The sequence below is a fragment of the Platalea leucorodia genome (assembly GCF_965183815.1).
Source record: "Platalea leucorodia genome assembly, chromosome: W".
In the NCBI taxonomy this organism is placed as follows: Eukaryota; Metazoa; Chordata; class Aves; order Pelecaniformes; family Threskiornithidae; genus Platalea; species Platalea leucorodia.
In genome coordinates, this window is record NC_138859.1 from 45,029,045 (window position 1) to 45,050,630 (window position 21,586).

At 42.7% G+C, this 21,586-nt stretch overlaps 1 protein-coding gene across 1 annotated transcript in view; it reads left to right on the forward strand.

Moving 5' to 3' along the window:
* The window catches only part of LOC309601491 (netrin receptor DCC-like), a gene marked incomplete at both ends in the record, with an annotated part of 597,648 nt that overhangs the window by 534,740 nt on the left and 41,322 nt on the right, over positions 1 to 21,586 (forward strand). Inside the window, 4 exons of the mRNA XM_082334517.1 lie at positions 2,393 to 2,500; positions 5,338 to 5,532; positions 10,608 to 10,640; positions 20,517 to 20,582. Of these exons, the coding sequence (XP_082190643.1) occupies positions 2,393 to 2,500; positions 5,338 to 5,532; positions 10,608 to 10,640; positions 20,517 to 20,582 (402 nt within the window). The remainder of the gene's footprint in view (positions 1 to 2,392; positions 2,501 to 5,337; positions 5,533 to 10,607; positions 10,641 to 20,516; positions 20,583 to 21,586) is intronic.

A 21,586-nucleotide genomic window follows, 5' to 3' on the forward strand; every position in this document is an offset into this window, starting at 1 on the left:
TCAGTTTCTACCAGCAGATACCAAATGAAGTCTGCTGGTAAATATTGATTTGTTGGGTTGTTGTTTTTTTTTTTAAATGAAAACCACAGTACATGCCAGTTAATTAACAAAGGGAAAATAAGAGGGAATATATGTGTCCTTAGATTTTCCCATGTGATTGCAATGCAATTATCTGAGCTTGATGGAGCAGCTCTGTTAATTAAGGGCATCCTGCACCGCTGATCTTTATTGCCTGTTTTGCACCCATTCCGCATGTTGAATTTCCTGTAATGATATTAAAGAACGTACATATCAGCATCGATACAGAATTCACTGGAGATTACTACCATGGCTAGGGAGAGTTGTTATGCCCATAATTCAAAAGCAACTCTCAGAGCCAAGTTCCATCCCCAGATCTGCCTACACAAGTCTTACTGATATGAGGGGTGTTAATAAGTGCTAAGGGAAACATCTAAAGCTTTGATTTTTCTCATGATATCTTATGTTCACAATCTGCTGAAAGCAGAGCTCAACTTCAGCCGCTCAGCGGGACTCACGTGGTAATCACCGGCATGGAAAGCCAATGTTACAGAAAGGGGCTTACGAGCTTTGCTATTTTAACCTCATAAAAGACAGAAAGCCTAGGAAGGGAAAGTGTTAGTTCATGAAAACGCATCAAAAGGGGTTAATATCAGAAAAGGGAAAACAGCGTTTAAGATAAAGATGCTGTTTGCATACAGAGAGACGGATGCACTTTGGTAGAAATACATTTACGTGAAGTTAGAGAATGCTGCAGAATAGGCTTAGCAGAAGTAAAGAGAAGGAAAATTTTAGTTTTAAAATCAAGTGTGATGTGTTTATGAAAAGGGTTATCTCTTGCAGTTCCCTGAAGTAGCAAGGCAGTCCGAGATGTTTCTTCTAGTACTTCAATCTGATGAACCAGTGTCCCAAGCTGGCTGTAAGCTGAACAGCTTTTAGATGCAACACAACCCTCTCAAGCCATAATAATACTACTAGTAACCATCATCACCATAATAATAATCAGCAATAATGAGAATAACAGTAATGCAGACTTCCCTAGCAGTGTGGGAGCTCACGTCACGCTGGGCGTTGCCGAGGATTAAGAGACTTCTCAAAGATCTGTGAGCTTGTGTTGTGGCCTGCTGGCTTCAGGCTAAGAAAGAGGCTTCCAGTGAGGAGCAGCTAACGTCACAAGACTGAAGTGAAACACTCTGGACACACCAGACTGAACGTGTTGTTCTAGCATATATAGCAAAGAGATAATCCACCACGAACCTGCCGCAAAGAACATCAGCTGACGAGTAGTCACCTACTTAATAATATGACAACGGTAAAGAAACTTTTGTTCTCTGCGTACGGATTTCTCGTTTGCTTTCTGGATCCCACTTTTAAAAAGTTCAATGGATGCAAATACCATGAGACCATCTGCTCGGTCTTATTTCAAAGGGATCAGTTCCTTGTGACCAGAGCCTGTACGGCAGCTGGCTCTTCCTTTCCTTCTTGTCGTTGAAGATCATTGAATGTTCGTCACCCTGAAGATTTGTGTCTGTGCTTTAGATCAGGCTGGTTTAGCTCAGCGTGATCCAACAGATTTTTAAAGCTTTACCTCCTAAAGTGACTTTGGAGCAGTGCTTCAAGCGTTCAAGAAAGTTGTTTAGCGGCCGTATGGGTAGGACACAGATGATGCGATGCCTGTACACTGTGTTCTCCGTGCTGTTATGCTATCTATATGCTCTCAGTCGTCAACAGCCTGTATCAAAACCAAGTAAACAAAGAATGAGCTCAGTGCCAATATATTACTCCTCTCTCTCAACTATTTTTTAATAATTGCCCATTTTTCCTTTCTCCTCTTAAGGTATGATTTTAAAATATCAGAGACACTGCACAAGACCTTCTGGCTTAAATGCAGTGGAAATAGAAAAGCTAAGAATTTTCTATCATGTCTAAAATGTCCCGAGCTCAGCATATATTTAATGAATACACACAATTATATTTGTTTTATACAGGCACATACCTACAAATCTTCCTAATAGAGAAGCCACAATATTATTACTGTTATTCAATGTGTAGGGCTCCCAGAGTACATTAAATGTTCTTGGATACCTCGGTGGTTGTTTATCTGTAAGGACCAATGTTAACAGTAGGAGGAGAAGAGCTATCCACCAAATCCTAACGTATCCACACGCCGTATTCTGTACAATTGCCGCTATTAAAATATCACTTCTCGACCAATCGCGTATTACCTGTTTGAAATGCATCTACGGACGCTCGCATTTGAAAGGATCTAAGGAAACAGTAAATGCCTGCTGAGTAGTTCATGCCTGCTACGGTGTGTAAGGAATTCAAAAGAAGGTGAATAATTTCTGTTTTCAATTATTTTCACTATTTTCAGCTCCAACCTCTGCTCCCAAGGATTTGACAGTCATTACCCGGGAAGGGAAGCCCCGAGCCGTCATTGTCAGCTGGCAGCCGCCGTTGGATGCCAATGGAAAAATTACTGGTAAACATCTACATTATCCTGCATTCTCCTTTTTATTTTACCATTCTGATCATTTGCCGCTTTCATTCCCTATGTTCTGTGGAAACATCTCCGTTTTTTTTCTAGAATGCTATTTGATCTGACGTAATTTTATTTTCTCTTACTTTTATCAGCCAACTTGGCCTAGGATTCAAGGCAATGTTACGAATACTGCAAGATCTAGAACTCGGAGGATGTAAATCTTTTATTTTTAAATGCTAAGAGCAGTAATACACGTTTAAAAATGCAGCACTCTAAGCAAAGGTTTTGTGGTACGTGCTGCTCAGTGATAATTAGAAATGACTAATAATAAGTACTTTGTTTGGCAATAATGCAATACATAATATACATAATGATAGGTTGCTCAGTGCAGCACATAATGGGAGAATTTACTGGTAGATGTTTAACTTTACAATAACAGTTTAAGGCAACGATGATCAGGAGAAAAACCCTAATATTGACTGACAAGAACTGAACTTAATAGATGCTTCACAATGACAGATTTTATTTTCCAAAATATGGCGTGTAACCTTAGTGCCTAATTAAGAAATCCATTACAAACCTTAATGATAATTTAGTTTGAAAAATATAGTAGAGTTCTATCTGAGATTTTGCATTTAAATGATCATTTTAGTCTGCTAATAGACATCTCAGAGGCGTATAATTATTAGGAGAAATATTGCTCGTCTTCAAAAACGTGCACATTATGTTCGCGTTACTACAAACAGTTGGGTTAGACCCGTTCTGCAACATATATTCATGGGAGAAAGCGTGCCTACGTCACCGTTGCTGCCGGTAATCCCAGCAACACGCTGCTGAAGCATTGAGAAATACCAAAGTAAGAGGAAGAACGCTTCAGAACGACATCCCATGTGAGCCATTAGCAGTGAAGAGCACTGGGTCAGATTTGACCAGTTGTAACTCAGCAGGGCTTCGTTGGCATCAGATGAGCTGCTCCGAGTTACACCAGGAAAGTATCTCACTTTATGTTACCAATAAAATAAGGATGTATTTCCGTGTGGACATCACCCAGCAACAACAATTCCTAGGTTAGACTTGCGTAACTGTGTATAATTTCACTCTACATTATCATCGGCACTTTACAATCCGTGACCGTGGCCCAAAGTAGGATGTTTTGATGAAATGGCTCAGTTTAACCTAATTTAGCCATTAGAGAGAAGAAACGATCATTCTGGTGGACGACGCACTGAAATGAGTGCTAATGGTCCCGATTGCCTGTGACTAAAAATAAAATAAAAGCTTTCCTGACTTCCAAGGTGTGAAATGACTCCGTGGTAGCAACTTTTATAGAGATTTTCCATCGACAGCAGCATTCAGACCTGAGAGCAGGCTGAGTCCCCTGCCGTCCATGCACAAACGTCTTTCTTGTAGCACTTGGTTGAAGAATGACTCTCACAGGGATTTTTTACTGCACATGTGGTCAAATGTTTCTTAGAGGTATCAAGCGGAGGGAACAACTCCTTGTGGAGAGCAGAGATGTCCCCAACAACCAAATCTCTGTCCCTACAAATGCTTGAGCAAGTGTATTGGTGTTAATTTGAGAAACATATCTATATTTTTGTAACTTTATATGTATTAATTCAAATGTTATGGTCAGAGAAACTGCTTTAGTAACCCTAAACTACAAGCCTCTAAATAAAATCCCATAATATAAAACAAACAAACAAAAAAAAAACCCAACCACAAAAACATATCATTTCCATCCTAACACTGCATCTTTGTTTCGGAAAAGAATAGGGAAATAGCAATAATAAGGCTTGCACCAATTTTGTACTAACTTTGGATCCAGGCACAAAGATGAAGTCCAGAAGACCTGCTCAGTCTCTCTCTGCTCCAGTAGCTCACTCCTGCGGCACGGTACTTAAGACTGGACTTAGAGTGGGGTTTTTTTGCGTATGATTAATTTGCCAGGGGAAAAAAAAAAAAGGAAAGAAAAAGAAAGGGCGAAAAAAAAAGAAAATGTTTTCAAATTCAGGCAGAGGCGGGTGTTGCAGGTCCCCAGCTGAGGCTGGGTTGGCACAGAGGGTATGCCAGACTTCTCAGCCTTTCGTCCAGGCTTTTTTCTTCTTCCCAAAATTTCATTTGCTGGCAAGGTAATTCCTACAGACTGTTATCGTTTCCTAACGCTGGTACTGCACTGGGCCATCTCATGTAGACTGTGCTCTTGCCTAGAAAGGTTGGACCAGATGATCCTTGAGGTCCCTTCCAACCTGGTAGTCTAGGAGTCTATGATTCTATGATACTTCTACTCTCTAAGTTCTAAAATTTTTAAGTTTTATTCAGTGGTAAGTCATTATTGTAGTACTCTTAAGCTACCAAAATTTTTAATTCTTCATTCTTTTCCCCAAAATACTTTCCCTTATAGTTGCCAAGAAATATTGCATGGCTTCCCATAAGCACAAGGTACATTGATGTGTATCATTAACGCCATTTAGTTTTATTTCAGCACTGAGACACTAAAGACTGACATCGTATGGTTTATGGCAGCTATCAGACTGAATGGTGCACCTGAATTTGAGAAATGCACTTGTAACAGCCTTTCAATGCGTGCTGCCTATTTTCATATTTGTTAAATCTATATTTCTTACAGTGAATACTGTAATTGTGGTTTTCTTCTAAAAATAGACAAATGTGTATTGTCATAACATTCCTCACAGCTATTTTGATCGGAGACCTGCCATCACTGCTTTAGGAAAAAAACCCCTGATTTTGAAGAAATCTGATTTTTGTATGTCTTTCATAATGGAAGCACGTTAAAATTTGATTGCAGTACTAACTGAGAGACTGTGTTTATTCAGCTTACATCCTCTTCTATACTTTGGACAAGAATGCTCCAATTGATGACTGGATTATGGAGTCCATCAGCGGCGACCGGCTCACCCACCAGATCACGGACCTCAACCTGGACACCGTCTACTACTTCAGAATCCAAGCTCGCAACGCCAAGGGAGTGGGGCCCCTCTCCGATCCTATTTTCTTCCGGACGCTGAAAGGTTTGGATCTGTGTCATCTTGGATATTAATGATACATAGAATTTTCTAATGCCTCTGTAGGAGCTTTGCAATTAATTCCATGTCAGCCAGAAGAGATCCTACTACTTGAAACCATTACTGAGAGATAAAAGCAAAGTGCTACATACAGTAGTTGACAAAAGTAAACCACATAATGAGGCAGTAACTATATTTTTAAATTCAATCAGCTGGGGGAAAGCACTCTGCCACCACCTAACTTTCTACCATCAATAATAAAGCTAATTGGATCTGACTGGATTTCTCTAGGGAGGTCCCTTCTCGTTTTGGATCCTCTGGTGACTGTAGGAACCTGTAATGACTCACTCCTGTCAACAGAGCAGGCATGCAAAATTGCGATTAAAAATCTCAGCAAACTGAGATGCGACTTGTCTTTGCGTGGGGAAAGTTGTTCCAGATATTTTTCACTACCTGTTATTAACGGGCTAATTAATACCTGATCCCTCTCCCGTAGGGACCAGTGAGAAGGAGAGGGCAAACCAGGGGGCACCCATTTTTTTTTTGGCTGGTATTTCAGCACCAACGTGCTTATAAGAGCAAAGGACTGCACTTGTATCAGACTCAGTTTCAAATTAAGAAAGATATTCCTCTTCCCCGCTGCCTGTCTGTGTGAAGCCCTGACATGATCTACCCAGAAATTATTAGTTATGAAGATGTAAGCAATATTACCGTGAGTGGGAAGCAGGGCGCTTGCCGCAGCTCTGCTCCTTATATTTTAACTGTCACACATTCATTTGCACAAAGGTATGAAATTACTTTTAAAAAGATGGGTAATTAATGAAAAACTCAAATGACATAAACAGCGAACCTATTCCAGGAAAGAAGCGTGGCGTATGAGAGAGCACGTTATCGCTGTGTCTTCTCTAGAGAAAATCCGGGGATTTGTATATAAAAATAACATCTTGGCAGAAGGTAATTGAAACCGGGCGCGGGCTGGGCCTGAGAAGTCACGACTGGAGGGAAATTAGGGCAATTCAGACTCAAACCTGTGCCTGAGAGGCTTGGAATTAGCGGTCACGCTCAAGCCTCTTTTTAATCGATGACAAGTGACTTCATTTAACGCGAGCTGTACAAAAGCCAAGGCAAATGACTGCAGAGAAGGGGTGACACACGACCCCACAGCATTCCCTTTGGGGGATTTGCTTGCTTTGTTTGGCGAGAGCTTGTATTTGAGGTTGTCTTTCAGCAAGCCTTTGTGTGAACGGCAAATTTTGCTTCTGCCTCTGAGGGAAGGAGGGGAAACTCCGTTTTCGGCCATTAAGGAAGGGTTTCAATGAATGAGCCAGTGTCCTCAGCAGCACTGGCAGAGAGCTTGCCCCTTTTTTCTTCACTGATATCAGTGTCTCTAAAGCATGCTGTCGACTGGGAGTGAAAAGCCTCATACAACAGTTCTCATGAATTAGCAAGAATCAGGAAAAAAAAAAATGAAAAATCGTATCAATTTGTTCTCGGCTTATCACCGCCTGCCCAGGTTTGCAGGACTGACTTGTCCAAGTCATGTTTCACTTTGAATGAATTATTGGTAAGATCCTGATTATTCATTCTCCACTGCCATGAAATGTGAAGAGATAGCACTTTGCGGGTGCTTCATCTCTATCAAGAGGATGGTGCCAACTTAATTTCATGCTCACAATTTGTGCCAAGCAGAAGAAGTCTATTAGACTGAGTTTAAAATGAGTCAAGGCATCAAAATATAATAACCGCAGACTAATGAGATATGAGAAGACATGGAGACCCAGATATCTAACTAAACCAAAAGATTAATGCACTTGATATCACCTACTTTGTAATGTTTACACAAAGTACCATAAAACTCATTTGGGAAATGAATTCTAGATCAGACAGCATCAACAGATACCAAAAAGATGAATTTACACGTTTGTTACATCTTGTAATAGCCTACAAGGACTATGTCTGATACCCTGCCATGAATACTTAATGATATCCACCCTAAATATGTCATGTTCAATAATATTCAACTGGTTTTTTGACAAATCTATCCCTACACTTGAGGTGAAAAGACTTTCTGAAGTCTTGAGTGCATTCTGAATTATGCAAAAATGTTGGTTTCCTGCCCTTAATGATTACGAACAGAAGATGTGTATGTGCCATACGGTAACGTGTGCTCCGATGGCAAATCTGTGTCCTGATCAGAGGGAGTTTTAAATCACGAGGAGCTAAACAAGCATCAAAGATCCACGAAGTCACCCACTGTCTTGTTTCATATATTATAGCACATAAAGCTCCCCCAAGGAAACCAAGCCGTTACTTGTGTTGTAATTGCGATGCGAGTATTTGCAGTGACTTCCCTTTCCTAATGAAAACGTAGTGATCTGTGAGAAAGAGATATGTTTAGTAGTAAATAACGCTACCACGGAGCAATGAGTTTATATTCCTCCACCTCAGCTCCACTGATGATAATATACAGGCAAATGGGCAAAGCCTTAGCTTATGTAAATTGTCGTTACACCGTGAACTTCAATCAATCTACGACAGTTTACATCAGTTGAGGATCTGCTATTTTATGCTCTGGCTGGTTAAATTTATCACTTAAAGCATGAAGAATCGGATACACGCATTCTTAGGGTCCTGGAATAGAAGGATAAAATGTGATTGAACATCCCGCCTATTTTTGTCATCTAGTTTGGGCCAAAATTTGAGGTCCTTCCTAGGGTTTTTCTTACTCCTTACTGACTCTGGATGAGTTTAGTAAATATTATGTATACACATATATGTATACATGGAAAAGAAGCAGGGAGTGCCCGAATGGTGTGTTTGTTTTGCAGCCTTTCGCAGTGTATTGTCACGGATTGCCCCTGAAGTTAAATTCCAACTCTCGATCTTACATTACTTTTATGGCATATGAATTTTCAGAAATTTATTACGTTGAAGAAGTAAAAAAACAGTCTGAAATTTTTTTTGCCACAGCCATTCAAACGTGACAACTAAAGAGTGAATGAATGAACCAGTGACAGATGGGAAGAAGGATTTCCTCAATCTTTTAAATAACTTGTCAGTGATTTTTTTTTTTCATCTATTACAGAAACAAGCAAATCTCAGAACTGCACTTACTAAATGTGCTTACGCTTTCTTCTGCTCAGCCGTACCTGTTCTGGATTTCAGCCAGCATTTACAGACCTTCCTTGAGTGCTGAGCTCCTTTAATTACAGAAAATTAAGGAGTAGTGTCCTGCTTATCGGAATCACACAAAACATTACATCAATGCATATAAACTGAAAAAAAGTTGCCTGTTAATGCAGTTATAGACGTAAGGTCAAGCATGAATAAAACACTGGATCGGATGTGTTTTTAAGGGGTGAGTGGAAAGAGGGGGAGAGAGGGAGGAAGAGGCCTGAGCTTCAGTACGATCTCAGATATTCCCATCGTCCTAAGACGAGCAAGGAAAACTGTATCCATGGGCTTTCTACAGGACACCAGATTAAAAGTTGCCACTGAACCATTTCTAAAAGAGCCCTGAAATCGCAGATGATGCCGCTCCCCCCTCCTCGATCCCCCCTTTTTGGCACGGATGGTGTGGGGCAGCATTTCTAGCACTGCAGTGCCCTCTAATGCTGCCTTGGCGTCGTGGTTCAACAGCGCATCCCAGTTCATAACCGGCACCAAACGGGAACCCCCATGACCTGCCAGAAGCAGATATTACCCACCCGGCCTGCAGCGTTTCATGGCGCTGGAGGTGTCATAGGTTTCACCTCCTCCATCGCCCGGAGAAGGCAGCAAACGCCGAACGGTGCCAGGGCAGCGTCTAAGCGGCATCAGCGCTCGGACGGAGGTAACTGCAGTCACGAGCAAGGTTTCGTGTTTTCATGAATACGTTTGGGAAAGGTGATAACCCAGGTACGGCTCAGCGGGGAAGCGCAGGCTCACAGATTTCTAGAAAGTTTGAGGCAATGTGCTCCACGTCCCCTGCTTCTCTGCATCCATGTGAAAAAGTCCGGGAGGGGGAAAAAAAAAATTAACTGAGGGTTTGGGGGTCATCAAAGGAGCTCTTCCCCCTCTGCCACAGGCATAGTTGTGTCTGTAAAGGTAAATGGCTGCTAGTTCAGTGCCTCCATTTGTTCCTAGCGTGATGCCGTGATCTAGCGGAGGTTTTGTCGTGATTTTAGCAGCAAGGGGAGCAGCGTGCTCTGCACCTGCAGGCAGTGGTTATTTGACTTCCAGATTCATGTGCCAAATCACTTCTTTTCCCCCCAGTTTCCTGTACTTAAGATTCCTGCATAATTTATTAAGCAGAGGCCTGGTTAATGCTCTACGATGGTAGCTACTTATGAATCCAAGGAAAGTTTAATTCCCTCAGCCCTATCATAAATAGTCAGAAGTTGTAGCTGTGCAGGAAAGCTTTTAATACATCTATTGAATTTTGAAGCCTTGTCTGGTGCACTTCAGATCACGCTATCTTTTATGATTATTATGCAAAAACATGTAAATAGTTTTAAGCCCCTTTGTAAAAAGCTGAAACACTGATAATAGAAGTCAGACTGAGCTTTCAACTTGTAGGTGATGTGACTGTAATTATTTAAAGAAGCAGCATCTCTCTCTCTTTCCCTTCTTGCTTAATTAAACTTCCCAGATCATACCGAAAAAGAACAAGAGAATGACAAAATGCTGCGGTAAAGGTTTCGCATTTGGAAGAACTTGGTGAAAATATCTGATATAAGGTGTGGTTCAACGTGCGTTCAGAGTTCAGAGAGCCTCCGGACGATGCTCTGAGCCATATGGTTTAGTTTTAGGTAGTCCTGCGAGGAGCAGGGAGTTGGACTTGGCGATCCTCATGGGTGCCTACCAACTCGAGATATTTTGCGATTCTGCGGTTCTATGACTCTGTGTTTGTCCTCTCAGTTCTCCAGGATCTCTCTTCAAAAGGGAACGGTAAAACTCATCCCGTCCTCCCGCACCACCCGGCCCCGGTGCGGGAAGGCAGCACCGCGCTGCGCCAACCCGCTAACCCAACAGTTGATGCGATGCGTCGGCTTGCCTGCCAGGAGCTGTCAGCCTCTAATGACATTGTCTTTTTCTTGCAGTCGAGCACCCTGACAAAATGGCTAATGACCAAGGTACGGTGCCCTCAATCTGTCGCCTTTTCTGCCGGAGCCTCGGGGGCGCGCCGGGGAGGGGGCCGGGCTTTTCACCTGGGCTGCACACCTGATGAGGCAGACGCGGGCGTGATAATTAATCTTGTTAATGAAGTTCTGCTCGGCTGAGGCTGCTGCTTTGATGGGAAAGATGTAAATTTTCGGGAGAGGAAATTGTTTTGTCTCTTTTCTGAAGGACCAATTAAAATGTCAAGCTTCTTTGTATGAAATAAATTTTTAGTCTCTCTGCTGCACTTCTGAATAATTCACATTAAGTATAATTAAGCTCAGCATAATTTCCAGGCTCCTCTTGCACCCTTTCATGGGTTATAGATTAAAGTTCAAAAGCCTCACAGTGAGAAATCGTAAATCATCTTTTCTCTCAAACCAGCAGCTCCTGTTTAATAATAGCAAAGTTTAGTCAACTTTTCAAGGCATTATCGTTACGTTTTCCAAATACGAATATACGTCTGATTAGTCACAGCTCCTCTGCTCCTATCTCCTTCCCAATACTTGTGAAGTCTGTTGCTAGGATATTATTTTTTTTTCCTTTTTTTACTTTCGGCCTATTTATTCCTAAGTATTTCTCGCAATTATAGCTGCAGCATTGTACATTTACGTGACATCTGCCCAAGGAAACAGTCACGGTAACACTTGGAAAACTCAGGCTTGATCTTGGGACGTTTGTTTGGATTTGAACTCTCACTTCTCAGTGGTTTAAAAGGCAAAGTGAGGTGTAAACCTCAAATCCCTGGCTTCGCTTAACAGCTACGGTCTTACCCCAGTTTGGTGAGTTGAGTTAACCTGCAATAGATAATTCCTAGGGAAGACAAGAAAGCGTTATTTAGAAGATCAAAGTCAACTCTAGGCCCTTTCATAGGTTTTGCTTTGACCTGGAGCATCCCTGGAGCTGACCCAGAGCATATTTCTTCACTAGGATTTAACCCTGTAGCAGGTACCACATATAATCTCACAGCAGGAAAGACCCGCTTTCAGTCAGTTTTGGAAATTTACCCTCTGATTTCAGCATATGATTTGCTGAAAGAAGTAAAAGTATACAAATCATAAAATTAAAAGCTATTTTCGCTCGGTATGATTTTTTGCACCACGGTACACACAAATTGAAAATGTCAGATTTGAATAGATAAAAACTATTTTTAAAGGGTAAAAGTGTTAGGTTACAAAGAAGCCTGAAAGTAAATTGTCAGTATATTTTTCTCAAATTTACATTTAAAAAGTTTTCAGGCAGGTTTGGAAAAGCTAGCAGAGGCTTCAGCGCAAGGTCTCGCCTGGTAAGCAGGACTGAAAAAGTGTCAAGTTCAGTTTAAAAAAAAAAAAAGGGAAAAAAAGTAAGGCTGGATGGAAGGTAGAGTTTGTGTTTTCGTTCTTCGCCGAGCGTGTTGCTATTTCAGCGTAACTGTATGGCTGTATGGCCACCCTGTAGGCTGTTTAACGGATCTCGTGGCGTAGCACGTGGAGCATCTGCCTTCTCCGCTGGTTGTGGTTTCCAATGGCAAAGCCAACACCAGAGCCACAGCAGGCTGCCAGGCGTAACCTGCTGTAGCTATCATAGGACACCCACTCCTGTAGACACGGTCCATCCTTTCTCGATTCTTGTCCCACATCTTCTGCTCGTGAGGCAGATATCTGTGAAAGCAGCGTCAGGCTCGTTCCTGAGTTTCTGCTTGCTTCTTCCCATGTAGCACTGCAGAAAATCCAGAATTTGTTGCATGCTCTACTTACTACTTTTGCGATGCTTTATGGGAGAAAAAAATAATATAGGAAATGTGGAAAAGCGTTTTTATGTTCTGTAGAGTGGTGAACTTAGGTCCATCACAAGGATATAAAGAATCAGATCCTCTGCAGGGAGACCTGCCCATCCCACCTTGTGCTGTAGTTTATGTAGTTAATGGGGAGATGTAAATAAGCATGACAGATTAAGTGCAGCTACGCTGGATATGGTGGGTGAATACATATTCCACAAACTACCGCAGAAAAAAAAAAAGTCTGGGTCGTTCTCCTTTTGTACATCGTGTTCTTCTGGGAATGCTGTTCCCCTGGCTAGGGTTTTCATTGCTACGGAAAAACCGTCGCCAGAATAATTCATTGGTCTTGTACAGCCTGAACAGCGTTTGCAACCTATTTAGTGAGCGGTACTCTGTATAGACTTGAAAACAGGAAAGGTTTCAACCAGTCTCGTGTAACTACTTGCAGCGTGAGGTCTGGCTGAAGTGTATCCCCAGGGTGGTAACTGTGTGTTGGCATTGCCGCCGTAGCCTGTGAATTCCCCCATTGCTTCAGGTACGGTGGGGTTTTTTGATTGGATTTGAGTCGAATAACTTAGAAAAATGAAATGAGGTAGCGTGGCTTTAGCAGACAGCAGGTATGCAGAGCATGAGTTAAATGCAGACAGTCGCTCCTAGTACATAAATACTGTCTTTCACCTGGGTAGTTGCAATACACTGCGTTGTCATTCCTTAGGACTGTAGTATAGAAGCAGGAGAAATTCCTTTTGTTGTACCTTCCATAGGTTTGTTGATATCTAAATTCGGTTCCCATTTTTACATGACCTCAATGTTGAATTCTAATAAGATGAAGTCTGAGGTCTTTGCTTGCGTTTACTTGATCTTTAGGCAACTCCGTTAAAGACAAGTCGACGGGGCCAGGTCTCGCTGTAACTGTACTCCAAGCACAAGCATTAAAACAAACAAAGTCAAAGTTTCTAAAAGCTCATTTGCCTTAGAAATCATCAAAGCTAATTCGTTAATCATCCTGAACCAATGCCTCTTGAAGTCAGCGGGAGCCTTTTAAATTACTCTGTGCTTTGGACAAGGCCCTTAGGGCCATCTCCGCCACAAATGCAATTCTTATTGAGTGACATGAATTAACTCTGGTAGGTCATATGTCTCGAATGCCGGCTTGTGGTTCCTGAGTTCAGGAAGCAAAATTCCCTTACGTGGCAGCAAAGCAGCGTTGGAGGGCGTGGGACATGCGAGGGGGTTTGGGCAGAGACACCGAGGCTTCAGGGCATGAGGTGGTGGAGCTTTGAAGATCCCAGATGCGGGGTCAGCTAGAAGGGACGGTACAAGTGCTGCCATCCTTAGGTGCAAAAAAGGAGACAGGGAGGAGAGTTTAGGGAGAACTTCAAAGGTTTCTTGGTCAGGGTAAATGTGCTCCTTGTTGCTGCAACTCCCTGGGAGAGCAGAGACCAGTCGCTGCAAGAAGGGGCTACCGCTGAGAAGAGGAAGGAGGCAGGAGATACCTCACCTCCCTTACTTCATTCTTGCCCATGAGCGACGGACAGTTGAGCCCATCCCATCCCGTCCTGTGGAAGCTTTGGTCCGCAGCTGTCTGACAGAGAATGAGAAATCCTGTTGATGAAATGCAAATGATGCTCCCAAGGTGCAAACTCTGGTGTCCAAAGGGCAAGAAGAGGAGCATCGATCGGCATCTAGAGAATCAAATCACACATTGCCCAAGAGAGCCCTTAAATCTGAAGCGGGTGCCAAGCCCATGAATGTGTCAGCTTCCTTTCTGATTTTTATTTTGCCTGTATGCAACTGGTAGAGCAGGGCGTATTCAAAGGTAGTAAAAATGGTAATACAGAAGTAAGAATAAAAATACAGTTTCAGATGCTCAAGAGAGAGTTTTTGTCACAAACCTTATGCATGTGGGATAAGGCAAGCTGCTTTCAGATGAGCTGTGGTAGAAGCTTCCTGGAGTCTAAAAAACTCTATTTATGATTTTCATCTGAAAAATGAGGCAAGCTGGGCAAAGAAGAGATTAATTCATTGTGTTTTATCTTGCCCCCATTTCCATTTGATAAAACAATATTAAATTCTTTATTCCATATTTTGTCAATATAGGACTTGTCAACAGTTATGTGTTGCCATCGGAATTAGATCTCTGCAAGAGCAAAAAAGCTGATTTCTGCTTTTGGATTACAAATGTTTTATGACATCCCCTGTAAATTTTGATAAAAGGAAACGTACACAATTTTGAACAATTGTTTCTCCTTATCTTAGCAAATTTCAATACATTTTGATTGTTCAATTGTTTTCTGAAAACGTACCTCCCATGAAATGGGTCATATGAACTACCTAGATAAATTTGTATATCACTATGGAAAACTGTTACATTTGGAATACAGGTACGATTTATTTTTTTTTTATATATGACATTACTCTTTTTAAAGCATAAACTGGATATTTACAAGTTCAGATTTAATGTTTACTTGCCATGGTGAGGCCAGTGGGAGGACTTCTGGTCCCCGTGCCCGGAGCAGGGCCAGTGACCATACCCAGCCTCCACAAAAAGCCCGTGGAGAAGATCATCGGAGACACAAATCCACAGCTTTTGTTTCCAAATCCCGAGGAAAATGGTGGTCTGCATTGTTTTGCATCCAGTCTGGAGGCACATGGAAGGGTTTCCAAGTGATGCCGGGGGACTTTGCATCGCCTGAACAGGGGATGAAGGCTGGGTACTTGCCCACACACCTGCTATTTTGCACCCTCATGTTCTGCGTCTCATGAGTTAAGAGCGCACCACTTGATTCAGCTTTCAGAGCAAGAGGGTTTGAAGCACGGTCTGGTCATGCCTGGAATTCGGCTTTCTGCAGTTCAACCTTTGCCATGTTGGATTATCGCAGGCGTGGTGCTGTTTGCCCATTTGAAACCTTCCTGTGCTCGTTTTTCTGCACGTGCCTTCCTGCGCGAAAACGGCTGCCGGTACATCTACAGCCTGATATCAGCCCCAAAACAGTCACATCATCTCATGCTGTGACTGCAGAAGGCATCGAGTTTGCCTCTTTTTTTTTTTCTGTTAAAGCTTTTGATGGCTCCGGGCTTTCGGTTCTGAAGCTATTTTGCAAACTCTGAATGTAGCAGGAGTGAAAGAAGGAACAGTTCGGATCTTTTTCAAAGAGCCGCTTCCTAAACAAATCATGCAGTGGTCTGTAACGCTCCTCGCTAGAGATAAGTATCCCATTTATCAGAATAACCCCTTCTGGGGGGAAAAAAAAAGCCTTTTAAACTGTCATCTGGCTATGTATACTAAGCGGGTGTTGGACCTCTTTCTTAAGGTCCGAAAAATGGAAGGCATCTCAGAAGGCAAAGCACGCTTGAAATTTAAAGAAGGGTTATTCCTGCATATTGGTTGTGTTTCCTGCTACGCTGAGACGTAGTTGAGACAACTATCTCTGGATGCGCTTGAAACAGGAGGACTAGAAAGTCAACAGGTATTGTGGTATCTGTTCACCTAATCTTGCATTTCGGCCCCGAGCCCCAGCATCTCTCCAAGAAGTCTTCCAGTTTATACTTGCTGATAAGCAAACTTGGAAACACCCCTGCCTTCACTGAGCTCTTCAGCTGTCACCAGGACAGTGTGGGTGTCTCCTTCGTTATCAGGTGCTGACCACAGGTGGGAAGAAGACACAAGTCTTCGTGCTCTGACTTGTTTATATGCTGATGGATGCAGAACCTCAGCGATACAAGCTAATATTGTACATCCCAAAGTCTGCCATGTAGGGTGGGCAATGGCGACAGGTGGGTACCTTCAAAAACCAGCTTTTCCCATCCAAGATAAGCAGGTTCAGTCATGGCTGTGAGGTTTTCTTCTCTCATCACTGACCAGAGAGGGAACTTGTGAGTGGCCGTGCACGTGGAGATGGATCCTCACCTCGGTGCTCTCTGAAGTCAGTGTGTCACCCACTGCGAATACGCAATGTGGCTGCACAGCGTTACCCATCTCAGGCTGAGCTGGTGTCCATCTTCCAGGATGAAGAGCAGACTCTGGAACGATACCGAACTGTCTAACATGTATTATTCAGCATTTCTCTCTTCTGACTTGTATTTCTACTTTCCCAGAAGATGACACCAAATTGGAACAAGGTGCTAGGGGGATGTTTTCTTTTTCTCAGATGGCTCTGTGTCTGCTCTGAGCAGAAGCTCCCATTGCCCCTTTCTTTTCAGCCATCCTCCTTACTCTGCTTATACTCTTCTATGTCTGAGCTTCCTTATTCCACCAGGTTTCTAGGAGGGCTGCAGGTCAGCAGCAAGCTGGAGCTGCCCCCTGAAGGCAACTTGCTATCTTCTGCTCTGTCCTGGAGCAAGTTTCCAAGTGCTCAGTGCCATAACTCCCTTAGGGAGCTCAGCTTTTCCGTGGAAACAGAAGAGCAGCTTTTCTGATGGCGTCGTATGCCTGACAGCTTGTGTTGGCTACGAGAGCCGATGACTTCGTTTGCACGTTTGAACCTCCCAATGACTTAGTTTGCGTGCTTGAACCTCCCTGGGGCACCCATGGGGCAGGAAATACCACTGACAGTCTCTCCTGTCTCGTATGAGAATATTGCTTGGCTTATTTTCTCAGTATTTTGGACTGTTTAAGGCAAAATACAGCAACAGTGGTAGTGCAGGGCCGTGTCTGGTTCAGAGGAGCCAGACGACACAACGGCAAGCGTCGTTCCCCCTCCAGTTCTCCAGCTCAGGTACTTGGCTTGCAGCGAGCGTTTTGCAAGGAGAGAGCATTCCCTCAACGTCTACCGATCTGCCGGTGCCATGCGGGGATACCTGAAGTTTGCAAATAAGGAAGATACTCGAGTAAAGCATGAAAAGGGAACGAGATTTACAGCAAAATGACAACAGAATTTTTGGCCAATTTCCAAGTGCTGGAAACCTGAGAGGATGAAGAACTGTTGTTGTCACAGACAAGTGGATTTTTTTTGCCTTGACAAGACCAAGTTGAAATGTTTATTTCATATAATGGCACCTGACATACAGTTGTGGGAAAAGGATGTGCTTTTTCAGAGAAAGACTTGAGTTACTGAACCATTTGAAAGACAGACCTGGGGGAAAACAGAAGTTAAACAGAGAAGCGAGAGGTGAGAAATGATGTGTAGGTTCATATGGATGCAGGTTTTGGTACCTCTGGAAGTATGTTAGCGCCTTTAATGCAACTCATTAAAAAAGTAGGAAAATCAAGTTTAAAGACTGTTTAACCTCCATTAAAAAAGGCAGTTCTCAAAGAAACAGCTGATTAGTCAAGATGTTAAAATGGTTTGTTCCAAAAGATGGAATAATGAAAAGCAAAAAAGCTCCACTGGAATCAGGTGCAAGTTGGAGAGAGAGTCCATTGTCTGACCCCAAAAAAAGCCCAAATGAGATCTGGACGTATCTGTTGAGCTGGGACCCCCTCGTACGTGACTTTCTGGCTGACACTGAGGGTTTACGTCTAAACTCAGCGGGACAGGAATTTCGTACGTGTCTTCTGTAAGACAAGAAAGCCACCGGTGGGGTTTGGGAAGGAGGTGGAGAGCGACAGCGATAGCGAGTACAGCACGAACAGACAAGTGCAGTAACGATATTGAAGATTAGGTGGAAGCACACAGGTTAGCTTACTTTTTAAATTAGATTATTATAAAGGTAGTCGAAACCTGAGGCCTTGAAACTGAATGAAGCAATAGCCTTGAAGCAGCAACGCATCATTTGAGTTTTTTAAAGGGAAATATAACCTAAACTGTTGCCGAGTGAAAGCTAGAGATAGAAATGGTTCATGGAGGTGTGTTGGCTTGGAACAGAGCATGGATAATCCTTAGGGGTTTAAGCCCTACCTACCCTTTAACATTTAAAACCTTACAATGCATCAGAGATTTACCTCCCATCTCCTAAGTGCTTAGATTTCCTTGTTTATCCAAATATTGAATAATGTTTGTGTGTCTTAATAGCAAAACAGAGCTGAATTACCATAAATTCAGTCAAGAACCCCCCAAGATGGACAACGTAGCCCGGCCCTTTCTCTGGTTGCTGCCTGGCTGCCTCCGTGTTGCGGCCATCCCAAATAAATGGCATCTCCAGGTGCCGGTCACCATAGCAGAGCCAAAAATGAAATGCGTAACTGTTTACACAAATAATTTTACAATGAAAATGTCAGGTATAATGCCTTGAAAAGTGCTTTTATGTTAATTAAAAATGTACTAAACTTCAGAGTCAGGCATGCAGGGTTAGTTTTTTTAAGTCTCCAATATCCTGACTAGATTTTCCAATGTGTTAGGCTCCCGCTAAGATGTTTCAGTGTGGGCTAAAAAATAGTAACATTTAGCAATCTCCCATGGAGATACCCAGTTTCCTAAGCACAATATAACCCCGGGTCACAACGCATTCACACGCTGCAGCGTAGTACTATGAATAGGACTGGTTTAAAGAGTCACCTTGGTAAACAGAATTACTATATACCTTACATTTCTCTCTATTTTGTCTGCTTTTACAGCTAAACATTTTGCAACCTTGCTTTCTTGGGATGAAGTTGTTGTAGCTGTGCAATTATGCTGATTGAAAAGATGATTACATTGAAGTCTCTTCTGATGATAATCATCTTCCATTTATTTAGGGCCATTCATCACAAAGTACTTTCCAAATTGATAGACAAAGTTATGCACATGAATTCCTTCGCAATCCACAGAAATACAAGTACCTCTGGAGAGGAATAAGGCAGTTGTTTAACAGCGCACAACAGCAACAAACAACTGCGGGAAAGTGAGAAAATGTGGGGTTTTTTGCTGATCTGCGAAGAGATCTGGTGTAGGTGGCGGTTGTTTGATGTAGAAGTTATCTGCGATAATCCCTGCTAATTCCCTGCCCTGCACTAAGTTTTCAGAATTTTTACAGAGTGCCTTCACCAACCAAAACCCACCCTCAGGTACTATTTGTCTGACCTAAGGGACGGCAGAGCCAAAAACGATGGTGCTCAGGGGTCTTACGCAGTCGGTGTTGATGTGCTGCTCGGCAGCCTCTGCCCGTCTCGGGGGAAGATGGTTTTTCCCTGAACCACTGTCGCAGCAGAGCACTACTGCATCAGCTGCGACTGTGCCACCTGGGAAGGCTCATTTGACTTAAATGAAAAAATAATTAGCTTCGGAGGAAGGAGACGGCCATGTTTTGGGCTTTGCTATAATGCAGTATGCCCATACCAAGAGCATGCCGTTGGCATAAGGTTGGTCGTTGCCAGAAGAGCGGCTTTTACCCCAAACCACTTCTGCCGTGGACTTTGACTGCTCAATCCCATACCAGTAGAGGCGAAGAGGAGCTTCGTAGGACTTTACCAACCTTTGCGATTCTCCTTCTGTTGGACATGAGGAAGCAGAGATGCTGCACTTGGCAGAAATGTGGATGTACCATCACTGCTATTTAGCCCAAAGCTGATAAATAGGAGAAAATGAAGCAGAGGAAAAGATGAACACCTCAAATTTTAGAATATTAATTTGGAGTGCAAATATTCCCTCAACAGCCAAAACAGTTTTGAAATAATAATCATATCCCTTCTTTTTTCTTTCTTTTTTTTTTAACGTCAGGGTTAGAAAAGAGGCAATCTTTTTGTAAAAACCAAGCAGTTGTGGAGTGGTGTTTCCACAAGCGGGAAAATAAATTAAAGAAAGCTTGCTTAATCATGGTGGTTTGCCACCTGGCAGGTGGAGAGCGTGCCCGGGATTTTCCGCACGGCACCGTCCCGCTGCCGCAGTTCCAGCCGCTTGTGTGCAAAAGCAGCTGTCTGAATTATTCCCGTCACCCGCGGCGGGGGCACAGACGGATGCTGCCATCAGACCTTAGTTTGTCACTCTAACGAGCACATCTGGAGGAGGGAAAAAAACCCAACGGAACAAGGCAAGCTGCTCAAAGGACTGAAATTCAGCTTGCTTTTCAAAGCCTGCTTTGATGACAGATTTTTCCCCCAGCACACATGGGATGACTTTTCCCGCACTGTTTAATGGTTTAAACGTTGTCAGACAGGCGCTGTCGCAAGCAACAAACTTGACTTTGCTGGTTTACCTGTCACGCCGTGTCTGATGCAATTTTTTTCTGCCAACAGGTCGTCATGGGGATGGCTCCTACTGGCCGGTGGACACCAACCTGATTGACAGGAGTAGTCTGAATGGTAAATACAGGCTCCGTCCAGCCATGCTCCATAATTAAGTCCAGTTTCGGTGATAACCTCCTAGTTTTCTTCTCTTTATTGCTCTCTTGTTCCTCTCTCTCATGGTTTGGAGGCCAGCCAACCTGCCCACAGGTCCCTTCTTGTAGGGAAGAGTTATTTCGGCTGTTGAAAATCCCATCCATGTGCAAAATACCTGCTGCAAACCAGGCAGTAGTTTTAACCAGCAACGTTAACAAAAAATAGGGTCAGGACACCATATATTCTGGTTTGGCTTTCTTAAAGCTGATCCCCAAACTACCCATCAGATTTCCAGCTGATGCAGTACTCCCAAAAGTATGTCGCTGGGTATGATAATCCCATCACAAGAGAAGTTTTAGATATATCTCAGGCCATGGGAATGCCTCTAAAAAAACAACAGCTTAAAAAGAATTGTAAAATGCATTTTAAGTTATTATATTTCAATTTAAGCTTTCTGCAGAAAATACCATTTCTGTATTAATTAATCCTGCCCTAGAATAGGAAGACATGAGAGGAAACCCTGTGGATTAACAAAAATTAACTGAACCTAATCAGCGCCAGCCGGGGTGTAGATACGCTATCAGTAACTTCTTATTCCTGACCCCATCTCCGTTGCCTAATGAAGCATTGGCATCTGACATTATTTGAATGAAACAACAGCCAAGATTCCCTCAAATGTGGTATCAAGCGAGGTTTGAAAGTACAAAATAATTACAAGGCAGATAGCTGATTAACTCACACTGATGCTTTTCCTCAGTCAAGACAAGGAGCAAATGCAAAATTTTCTTACTTTTTTCTGTCCTGCTTTGCTGAAGCCAACACACCGCTGTTTTAGGCTTTTCTCCTGCTCTTTATAGTAGTTCCTCATAAATATAGGAAAACTGACTTTTGAGAAGGAAAGAGAGCTTCCAAGGCCTGTAATAAAGGGTAGGAAGAGAAAAAAATTTGTTTTTCTTGATAGTCTCTGTATTTTATGTGGTATATTC